Below are 12114 nucleotides of genomic sequence, written 5' to 3'. Positions count from 1 at the left end.
TAGGCAAAAGTTATCTAAGATATAAATGAGTCATTATTGATTCCTGTCTCTCTTTTCGGATTAGGAATGATATAATAATTTTGTGATTTCTAAATGCTGACATTTTAACTCTTCAACCTCACCTAATAGATCTCTTGTTTATTTCTTTTAATCTACATGACATTTACATGTTTACTTGTCCAGTTTTCATTTATGTAGCCCACTTCTTATTTATATTGACTTAATTTTCACCTGCTGATTACACTTTGGATTTTTCTAGCTTGGAACCTGAATTTTATGAGAAATTGCTGACAAACCCCCAGTCAGGCACATGGACACTTCTTACTCAATGCCCTCTTGCTTCAGGCTCACAGTCTCCAGTGATCTAGCACAGATAATTACTTCAGTAGCATTTATTAATAAGTAGAAAGTTTGATGGAAAGCTGCAGAACAGCCTTGTTATTGAACTGCCAATTTTTCTGGCATGTCCTCTCTCATTTGTCCTCAATGACTTTACACAAGATTGATCATAGACTAAATCACTCAATTTATTTTCTCCAGCTGCTAATTTAGTCAGTTTCATAGGCCCATTTGAATGGCTGTGACTTTGTACTGATAAGTCCCTATGTTCTGGCACTTATTTTCTGAGGTGCATGAAAGATACTTTACTACCAATGAGGGTGGGCAGTGGGGCACAATGATAGTGAGGGATCAGTGGCTAGTAATTATTAGTTTGTGACCTTGAGAAGGTTATATAATTTTATCATGATAAATTCTGATGTTTATTTCAGAACATGGGCATAGTAATACCCACTCTCCAGGATTGTTGTTAGAGTTAAATGATATCCTGTCTGTATTTAATCAGGGCCAAGCTCCTCCTCTCTCTTTTCTCCCTCTTGGTAGACTTCTTCACTGTACATGTGAATCTGCAGCATGATACAGTCCACTCAGTGCTCACACGGCTCCTACTCTGACTGAGTGATACCTCCGTATGTGTTTCACTTTGCTTGTATTCCCTTTTCTACTTCACACCAACAACCGCCCCTCTCTCCACTCGCCACCCACCTAGAACTGGCCAGGATGTATGCTGACTTGTGAATTTCTTAAAATCACTGCTTCCAAAATTCATTTGCCTCTCATCCTTCCAACTCCATGTTCACTTGCCTGTCATGGGAAGAAACTCAAGATGGATTTACTGTTAAATCTAATACAGCCTTAGTTTCACAAGCCCTCCCTGGCAAGGCTACCTCTGAAGCCTCTGGGAGGGAATCTAGTAATGCTTTTATATGGCTATATATTTTTATAAAATTTGCTATGTAAGACACTTTAATCACAATCAGTTAAACTGTTCTCTTTTTTTCCATCACAATTTACCGTCCATCCCATTTCTCCTCATGTCAGGTGGATTTGGGATTATTGTGGATATTTTTGGGTCTGGCTAAGGGGAAATTGAGATGGGTCATCATTCAGTCTGGATTTAGTAGGCTGTAGACGATTCTCAGTTACTTCCATACATAGTTAAGCTACTATTAGGCCATCTGGTATAGGAATGGTTTCCAGGGAAAGGCCTACTTCATCCAGATTCATGACCAAAGTGGATGTGAATGTGTTCTCTGGTGCTTATTGTTGTGAAGCTAGAAAAAATATTTGTAAATCTACTAACAAAATAAATTTCCAGTAACTTTTGTAAGAGGAAGACTGATCTATCATTTTATCCTTTCTAGAAAATAGTAGTACACAATTCAAATCCCAAGCTGGAATCAAGGCTACTGGGAGAAATATCAACAACCACAGATAGGCAGATGATACCACTCTAATGGCAGAAAGTGAAGAGGAACTAAAGAGCCTCTTGGTGAGGGTGAAAGAAGAGAGTTAAGAATCTGACTTAAAACATTAAAAAAGCTAAGATCATGGCATCCAGTCCCATCACTTCACAGCAAACAGATGGGGAAAAAGTGGAAACAGTGACAGATTTTATTTTCTTGGGCTCCAAAATCACTGAGGATGATGACTGCAGCCATGAAATTAAAAGACACTTGCTCCTTGGAAGAAAAGCTTTGAAAAACCTAGACAGCATATTAAAAAGCAGAGACATCACTTTGCTGACAAAGGTTCATATATTCAAAGCTATGGTTTTTCCAGTAGTCTTGTATGGATGTGACAGTTGGACCATAAAGAAGACTGAGTGCCGAAGAATTGATGATTTCCAATTGTGGTGTTGGAGAAGACCCTTGAGAGTCCCCTGAACTGCAAGGAGATCAGACCATCAACCCTAAAGGAAATCAACCCTGTATATTCACTGGAAGGACTGATGCTGAAGTTGAAGCTCCAATACTTTGGCCACCTGATGTGAAGAACTGATTCATTGGAAAAATACCCTGATGCTGGGAAAGACAGAGGGAAGCAGAGGAGGGAGGGGGAGGGGAGGTCAACAGAGGATACAATGGTTCGATGGCAACATTGACTCAATAGAAATGAGTTTGAGTGAACTCTGGGAAATAGTGGAGAACAGGGAAGACCTAGCCTGCTGTAGTCCATGGGGTCACAGAGTCAGACACAATTTAGTGACTGAACAACAACAAATACACAATTATTAAAAAATGATCAAAGACTAGGAAGCAAAAATGTAGAAAACATATAGTATTGTATGGATATGTGTGCTAAGTTGCTTCAGTCATTTCTGACTCTTTGTGACCCCCTGGACTGTAGCCTGCCAAACCCTCTGCCCATGGGATTCTCCAGGCAAGAATACTGCAGTGGGCTGCCATGCCCTCCTCCAGGGAATCTTCCCCACCCAGGGATCAAACCCACATCTCTTATATTTCTTGCATTGGCAGATGGATTGTTTACCTCTAGTGCACCTGGGAAGCCCATAGTATTGTATAGTTAATTAATTAAATACTATTATTTTTCTTTTTTCATTAATTTTTATACTGTATATAAATTTTTAAAATTTTGAAGTTGTAATTTCTCATTTTCAATAAAGATTAACTTGTGTATCTAATTTTATATCTTTAATATGATATTACTTTTCATGAAATTTTATATATAAATTTATAAATAAATATATATGTCCAGTGAGGCCCACAGAACCTGAATCTGCCCCTGTAGTAACAAGTAGCAAGGCAAGAAATGACTACCTGAGAAGATGGGGTGAGGATTGATGTTACTGCTTAAATCTTATACTTGTACTGAGACATTTTCTAGAATGTTGCCAATGATAATGTCTCCTACAAAGAGTCAATGTTAATTAACTGGGTTGGGAATGTGGACTGTAAACTACAGCTTGTTATTATAGTAGATAAATGTTTTTGCCTCACAGATATTTGGCATTTTATATAATCTAACCTAGTAGTCGTTCTCTTTATGACTTCTTAGCTTGGAGTTTTACCTAGTCCATCAGAAGACTATAAAAAATTTCTGTATTTTCCACCCCTATATTTTGCTCTTTAGTTTATCAGGAATTTATTTTGTATTTTGTGTGAGATATAGGGGTTAGATTAAAAATATTCCACAAAGTATAGTCAACTGAAGATTTGTTAACAGAATTTGTTTCCCCTCAAATATGACAGGACTCAATTGAATGGTTTGTCTTTTTCCCAATAGTAAGGAACCTTCAAATGGCTTCCCAGGTGGTGCTAGTGGTAAAGAACCTGCCTGCCACTGCAGAAGATGTAAGACACACGGGTTTGATCCCTGGGTCAAGAAGATCCCCTGGAAGAGGAAATGACAACCCACTCCAGTATTCTTTCCTGGAGAATCCCATGAACAGAGGAGGCTGGTGGGGTATGGTCCATAGGGTTGCAAAGAGTCGGACATGACTGAAGCAATTTAGCACACATGCACAAATATTTGGTAAAATGGTCTAAAACAATGTCTATTAACAGATGCTGAGTGACTATACTTTCCAGAATGTTTTGAATTGAAAAAAATCTATTGGAAATTTGGAATCAGTGGTGATTTAAGAGATTTTGAGATATGAATATGAATTTAATGAGAAGAAAATGCTCCAGTTTCCTATAAACACCTCAAATATTGAAAGAATATCAAGAAGGCATTGAGTTGCTTTTGGTCAAACTTTGCTCCCCTTTCAGTTTTTTTCTAGATCATGGTAAATAGACAAATGGGAATTTCTGTCTTTCTTTTTAGATTTTTTTTTTCTTTTGATGACTTTCTGTTTCTTTTTGGTCTGCTTTTTAGTCCACTTTTTTTTTTTAAATTAACAGTATGATACTGTATTCTTTGATAAAATACCTAAAAAGCTTTTTTCTTTAAATATAAGATATCATTGACTGAATTTCAGATCTTGTTAACTCATTTGTACATTTCTCATGTTTATTTTGACTCTATTGACCAATGAAAAATTTTGAGGTGTTTTTTTTTTGGTCTTGTACACAAATTTTGTTTTCAGTGTTTAAAAAAATAGTTTCATTTGGTTATTAGGAATTGGAGTCCATTCTGTTTTTAAGAAATATTAGCTTCCTTAAAGTTATTCAGAAAAAGGAAGTTTGGGTCATGTGCAGGTTTAGTGAGTTTCTTTTATTACAACATTGTTTGCTACCCTTCGTGTATTAGTCAAGATTCTCTGGAGAAACAGAACCAATAGGATATATCTGTATCTATACCTAAATCCTATAAAACACACAGTAAGGAACTGGCTCAGGTGATTATGGAGGCTGAGAAGTCCCAAAATCTGTGATCAGCAGGCTAGAGACCCAGGAAGGCCAATGTGTAGGTCCAGTCTAGAAGCCAGCATCCTTGAAACTCAAGAAGAACTGATGTTTTAGTCTAAGACCAAAGGAAAGAGAAGACCAATGTCTGAAACATCTGGCAGACAGGAGAAATCCCCCTCTGATTTGAGGGAGGATCAGTCTTTCTGTTTCTGTTCAGCCGTCTGACAAGGGCCACCCACATTAGGGAGGGTCATCTGCGTTACTCAGTCCACCAATTCAAATGTTCAGCTCACCTCAGAGTGCCTCACAGACATAGTCGGAATGACGTTTGAGCCAAGCATCTGGATGCTGAGAGGCCCAGTTAAGTTGACACAGAAAATTATGCTTGTTACTAGAAATGATGACAAGAACTATAACTTAGTGGGTCTCTGATTATTGTCCTAGATATTGGCTCAAGGTACAATGTAAAATTTCTCACCCTTTGAGATTGTTTAAAGATTTCTATTACTTAAAAGTGAATATTTAAAACAAATATGCTAAGTTGAATTCTATTTTGGTATTCATTTATCTTGCAATATTTCCTGTATCATTCTGTTCGGCTCTTTATTTTTTTTTTTCAATATTTTTATTAACTGAGAGAGACCTAAAACCGCAGCTTCTGGAAGAACCATTTGTTCTTGCCCGTCTTGTATCGCTCCTCAAACTTGACCTTTGCCTCTCGCCGGGCCTTGCGTTTGAGAGCAGGGTCTCTGAAGACATCCTTGTTGACAACAGTTTTGTCCAAGGGGATATCCACGGAGTACCTTGTGGGCATGAGGTGATTATAATTATAAACTTTCACAAAAGACTTGATCTTTGACCTCTTGGCGATTTTCTTCTTGCCCATGGCAGCTGTCACTTTGCGGGGATAGCGATCAATTCCAGCCACCAGAGCGTGGCTGTAGGGTCGGTCTGAGGTGCCGTCATCAATGTTCTTCAGGATGACCGCTTTGCGTCCGGAGTAGCGACCGGCCAGGACCAGCACCACCTTCCCGGGTTTCATGAACTTGCCCATTTCGGCAGCTACCACTCGGGACTACAGCAAAAAAGCTGTTCGGCTCTTTAAAGATACCTAATTTTTCAATGAACATATTTATGGAGTTACATTGTTATGGCATAAATTTCATATTCATAAGCTTCTATTTTTCTTAAAAAACTAGCTTTCCAAGGGGAGATGGGATGCAATATTTTACATATAATGATACAGTGTTATAGACTTTACTTTTAGCATTTTTAAAAAAAGAGTCCTTGATATATGAATTTTCATTTGATCTTAGTAATTAAAACTTTAATTTTACATATTTTATAAAAATATATAATTACATTAGAATAGAACTTTCCCAAATTTTACATGGTGATAAAGAGATGTTATTAACCTCACTTATTTTTCAGTGAAGCTCAAAATCTTTTACAAATGTTGGTTCTTACAGTATATTTGTGACAAAAATTTAATCGCAAATTTCTATTTTGCAAATATTAATTAACACCTGAAGAAATTCAGGGTATAAATCCATGTACTGATCATAGCTAGTGTTAGGCTTAGTGCATACAGTCAGCAGCACAATTTATTCTGAAGAACGTTGACAGAAAGTCCCTCTAGTCTGAAGTGAAGTGAAGTGAAGTGAAAGTCGCTCAGTTGTGTCTGACTCTTTGCGACTCCATGGACTGTATAGTCCATGGAATTCGCCAGGTCAGAATACTGGAGTGGGTAGCCTTTCCCTTCTCCAGGGGATCTTCTCAACCCAGGGACTGATCCCAGGTCTCCCTCATTGCAGATGGATTCTTTACCAGCTGAGCCACAAGGGAAGCCCAAGAATAAGGCCTGCCATTTGGAGAGTGAAGGAAAAGTTGTCTATCAACTGGTGACTGATCTTGGTTAACAAGAGTGTGTATGGGGTAAAAATTTCCTCTGAGATGTTTAAGTATTTTACTTCTGTTTAATGCCAAATTAGTCAAAATAAAGTTACCTTAGTGTCTGGGAGTTTAGTTTAATAATTAGGAGGGAGAAGAAAAAGCAGGAGAATAAGCAGAATTTTAAATTCCTTTTCTTGAGAACAAGCTGTCACTGACCAAGGAACAATGGAACATCCTACCTAAATCCTGGTTGTCCACTTTTTTATGTAACATATCCTCTCATGTAACTGTGTAAGTTTCAATTAAGCTTTGATGAATCTCCTATTAGAACAGATATACAAAAGAACAGATACCTAGGTACTGTTGAACATTTCCTTTGTACATACAGCACTGATTTCTCCTGATGTTCACACATCTTACTTACAATTCCCTTTAAAGCTACTTTGGAGATTCAGCCTTGTAAACATCCTACCAGTATGTTCTCAGACCCCTCTCTAATGGTTATGAGGGAAAGATATTAGATCTCTGATGTTTAACATAATTAGCTGAGGGTGATCACACTCAGAGCCAAAGAAGCAAAGTCCCCTTTTGGTTGACATTTTCATGCAACTTTTAAAAAATCTTAAAAAAAAAAACTCTTTCTTCCCCCAAGAGCCCTTGCTGTGTTCCCAGCCTTGTTGCATGGGCAGCTTGTTTCCCTTTCTTTAGTGCTGGGCGTCTCTGGAGTGTAGTACAGTCATGTACATACTTGCCTTCAGACTTCAAGGATCAAACAGCCTCTGATGTTACAGGTCAAGGAACAGCAGGCTTCAAGCTGTGTTGTCTCTAGAAGACTTAGAAGCCCTGTATTCCCTCAGTTTGAGGCTTGCAGCTCACTCCCTGGAATGCCTCCTCTCCTGACTTGCCAGTCTTTAATTATGTCCTCCTCTTGTCCCAACGTGACTCCAAGAGATATGCTGCCCTTTTAAAGCTTCCTTTTGTTCTTAAACTAAAAAAAAAAAAAAAAAAGTTGCAAAGCAATGAGGCCAAAACAAGTGATCAAATGGACTTAGTGGAAAAAAAAAAAAGTCTGACTTCTTTTTCTCAAACACTGTGATTATTGCCTAGATTTTTACTTTCAGAACTATGGATTTCACATCCACAGCTGTGTCACTCCTATCTTGGAAATGTCAAGAGAAATCTGGTGTCTCAGTGAGTATCCAGTGTTTATGTGTAGTCAAGTCACTCCTCAGATCATTCAGATTTGCTTATGATTAAAATGAGACTAAGAATATTCTCTTACATTTTATGGTTTCCTGTTTCTAGTATGAATAGGACCACTTCGGATAGTTTTTTGCCTCTGTTTCTCTGGTTCTTTTGTTTTCTGTTTATTGTATATCTGGGAATGAGACAAGCACAAAATTAAGAAACTGACAAAGTGATGTTTTGAAACCCCATCCCTACCCCATGCATCTAACTTGGAACCTACACTTTATAGTGTATGTGTAGATTGTGTTCAGCATAATCTCTGGTACGAAGCAGCATGGATATCATAAGTATTCCTTAAAAAAATTCAGTTGATATCTATTGAGTGCTCACCACGTTTTGCAACAGGCTTTCTATTTTGCCATTGGGACAACAGCAACCACTTCTGTATCCTTAGTGCTGAAGCCATGTTTGATGACTTTAATAGAGTTGGTAAACAATAACAAAGAGAATTACTGCTCTTCAGAGTAAAAGGCCTCTCATAGATAAATGCTGTTTTCACTTGTTTGGTGCTGTCTAGAGATTCAGTTAACCACCAGAAGTACCCCAAATCAGGCATTGATGTCTGGAGTCTATAATTATAATGACCCCTATGAGATTTATTGACTATATAATTTAGAGCCTGTCATTCTAAAGTGTACGATAACAGTTAGGGCATCAGGATCAACCAAGAAATAATGACTTCATTCCTTACGCGTTATTATAAAATATGTCACTAGCATGAATTCATCTTGAAGAGCAACCTGTTAAAAGATAGAATTCCATTCAGAGTTAGCAGTGTAGGATATTTTTATTGTTCTTATTGAAAGAGATCAAAGAGAGAATTCCTTTAGAAACCATAGTCTAAATTGTACTTGTCATTTGTAGATAATATTCAAAAGATAAGACCTATTGCTATGATTTGAAAATAGAAGAAAATATAGTAGTACCTTGTGAAACCCTGGCTTGTTTGCTTCTGAACTCTGTGACCTTGGGGAGTTATTCTTATCTCTAAAATACATTTTTAATAATGATGATGGTGATGATCCAGTCTGGGTTCTATTACCTCTACTAGCCCTTGAACTTCAGAAATTGATATAATCACTCTGCTTTAGCTTTTGTATTTTTCTGGTTCATAGTAAGTACTCACAAAAGTTAACTTATTAGGTTGTGCTCTTTAATATGGCCTTCCCTGATGGCTCAGATGGTAAAGAATCTGCCTGCAAGGCAGGAAACCAGGGTTTGATTCCCTGGGTCAGGAGGATCCCCTGGAGAAGGGAATGGCCACTCTAGTATTCTTGCCTGGAGAATTCCATGGGCAGAGGAGCCTGGTGGTCTACAGTCCACGGGGTTACAAGGAGTTGGACATGATTTTAATACATTGAACTCTACACAGAAAGGTGATAGGCTTCTTTGGGATGTGTATTTCCTCAGTAAACTGACTCAAGGCTCCTTCAGTAAATGACATAGGATTTTACCTAAGAGCATCTATTGATTTGGTCACTATTGTTTAACTGCCTCAATATTTCAAAAATTTTTTACTTAAAGGATTAGTGAGTCTATTATTATTATTGTTTTATCACTGTGTTTTGGAGGAAGTTTAGAATATTTCAAAGGGCACCAGTAATAGAACAGAAAGCTTCAGTTCCAGTCCATGTCCAACCATTAATGATGGTATGACCATGGATGAAAACTTGCCCTCCAGAGGCCTCAAATTCCTTATCTATAAAAGGATAAATGATAGTTTATTTTCTATTTTACAGGGATTGTTGTGGATGTTAAAGAAATAAAATCTTGCATAATTAGATGCTTTTAAAATGCCAAACTGCTCTGCAAATCAGAAGAATTAATATGAAACCTAAATGTCAAATCTCCATGAGTGGCATTTAGAAAGGAGGAAATATTCTCTCTTTTTTTAATTATTTTATTTTTTAAACATTAAATTAATGTATTTATTTTAAATGGAGGCTAATTACTTTACAATATTGTAGTGATTTTTGCTATACATTGACATGAATCAGCCATGGGTGTACATGTGTTCCCCATCCTGACCCCCCTTCCCTCCTCCCTCTCCATCCCATCCCTCAGGGTTGTCCCGGTATACCTGCTTTGAGTGCCTTTTTTCAGAAAAGAGGAAATATTCTCTTGTTTAAATGTTTCTTTTCATCCAATTTCTAACTTGCTGCTGCTATTGTAACCCAAAGGTAACTAAATCCAGGGTATTGTGATCCAAAATACATGGACCGAATGTTTTACTTTATTGTTGGTTTAAAGAAAAACTGTGCCCCAACCAGAAAAGGACTATCTTTGATAATTTCTCCTTTTATTAGTTTTTTTGTTGTTGAGGGAAGCCAAATTTGACTTTTAACATTTCCTTCAAGGGCAAGTCTAAATTGGGACTGAGTGTAAAGGCTAAGTTCTTAAAGGAAGATGCCAAAAATAAATTACTAAAATAATGGGAGAAAAGTATTTTCCTATTAATAATAAGTAAACAACAGTTTAAAAACTTTGCTAGGTATTCCCTTAAGACCTTATCTAATTTTTTATAACATTCTTTTATGGAAGGTATTATCCATATTTCAGATGAATAAACTGAGGCTGCTGCTGCCGCTAAGTCACTTCAGTCGTGTCCAACTGTGTGCAACCCCATAGACAGCAGCCCACCAGGCTCCCCTTCCCTGGGATTCTCTGGACAAGAACACTGGAGTGGGTTGCCATTTCCTTCTCCAATGCGTGAAAGTGAAGTTGTTCAGTCATGTCCGACTCTAAGCAACCCCATGGACTGCAGCCTACCAGGCTCCTCCATCCATGGGATTTTCCAGGCAAGAGTACTGGAGTGGGGTGCCATTGCCTTCTCCGAAACAGAGGCTAGTAAGTGTTAAATAGTTTGCCAAAGCCACAAAGTTAGTAAGTGGTAGAGATGTGATACAAACTCAGGCAGCCTGAATCTAGAGCTTGCTCTTTCAACCAGCTGCTTGCCTTCAGTCAATATGTAGTCACCATCTGCCAAGCTAAGAAAAGATGGTTATACAATGTCTTGCCAAAAGCTTAAGGTTCTGCATGGCAGTTTTGGTGGCTGTTGCTAGTTATTCCTGGATATCCTTTTTGAAGATCTGTATCAGAGTTTTGTTACCAAATAAGACATAATAAAATGATACAGACAGCAGTAAGCTTTTTGGGTATCCAGAGAAACATGCTCATAGATGAAGAGACAGACTTTGCATATTTGTCTTTGACAATGCAGTTTTATTTTAGCGATTGCTTATGGAGCATTTGCTATACTAGGGGTTGCAAACAATGTATCTTTTTCAGTAACATTTAGTGACTGGGCTATGTTTTCTAAGAAAGAAATGCAGTGTCATTATCTGCATGATTGTCTGTAGTTTCTCCATACTTTTGAAAACCAAGGAAAAAGGGTAGTCCAGAAAGCTGGGTAACAAAGAGGAATTTGACTAGGACATGCTACTTAAGTCTTAGGTATCTGGCAAGCCCTGGTTCTCTGAACTTACTGACTGAGATGAAGATGAGCTTACAGCAGGTGAAATACTATAGGCCCCTGCCGTAGCTTCAGAGACTTGGCTTTAAACATTGGTAAGAACCACTGAATCATTTGATGGACAGCAGATGGATCTTTATTTCGAAAAAACAAAACAAAACAAAAAAACCTCTACAATGGTGGAGAAGCACTGCAATAAATGAGAAGCCCTTCAGTCCAGTTCAGTCTCTCAATTGTGTCCGACTTTTAGGGACCCCATGGATTGCAGCACCCCAGGCTTCCCTATCCATCACCAACTCCTGGAGCTTACTCAAATTCATGTCCATCGAGTCGCTGATGCCATCCATCCATCTCATCCTCTGTCGTCCCCTTCTCCTCCCGCCTTCAATCTTTCCCAGCATCAGGGTCTTTTCCAGTGAGTCAGTTCTTCTCATCAGGTGGCCAAAGTATTGGAGTTTCAGCTTCAGCATCTGTCCTTCCAATGAATATTCAGGACAGGAGAAGCCCTTATGCTGTAATAATTCATTTAATGTTCTCATGGGATAGAGCACTGCAGCTCAGAGGAAAGAAAAGCCACACTAATACAGTTTTCTTGTTCACCTCTTAAGTCAGCATCATTCCTGATATAGTCATCTGACTTTTGAACCATTAATTTCCTCTAGGGAATCTCTATATGTTTACTTTACTTTTGCTTCACATACATGTTTTTTTCCTTTGAGAAACTAAAAAGGGATACTTCATGTTATTTCCTGTAAGCAATTAAGTGAAGATCATTTCTGTCATGTTCAACTGTCTACAAAGTATTTTTACCAGATGACGGTTACTAAGTATGAATGTCTGATGGTAATT

General features: G+C 37.9%; 1 protein-coding gene across 1 annotated transcript; it reads right to left on the bottom strand.

Moving 5' to 3' along the window:
* Nucleotides 1–5254: 5254 nt before the first annotated feature.
* LOC122685496 (60S ribosomal protein L27-like) lies at nt 5255–5739 on the bottom strand. Its single transcript, XM_043890336.1, has one exon. It carries the CDS (start codon nt 5704–5706, stop codon nt 5296–5298), a length of 411 nt encoding a protein of 136 aa, XP_043746271.1. The 5' UTR covers nt 5707–5739; the 3' UTR covers nt 5255–5295.
* Between the last annotated feature and the right edge of the window lie 6375 nt (nt 5740–12114).

The sequence above is a fragment of the Cervus elaphus genome, chromosome 28 (assembly GCF_910594005.1).
Source record: "Cervus elaphus chromosome 28, mCerEla1.1, whole genome shotgun sequence".
Taxonomy (NCBI): Eukaryota; Metazoa; Chordata; class Mammalia; order Artiodactyla; family Cervidae; genus Cervus; species Cervus elaphus.
The sequence above is the reverse complement of the archived record's forward strand: the minus strand, read 5'-3'. Positions and strand labels throughout refer to the sequence as shown.

Bases quoted from the DNA above. Each gene is read 5' to 3' on its own strand.
- LOC122685496 (XM_043890336.1), bottom strand. From the start codon at position 5,706: ATGGGCAAGTTCATGAAACCCGGGAAGGTGGTGCTGGTCCTGGCCGGT.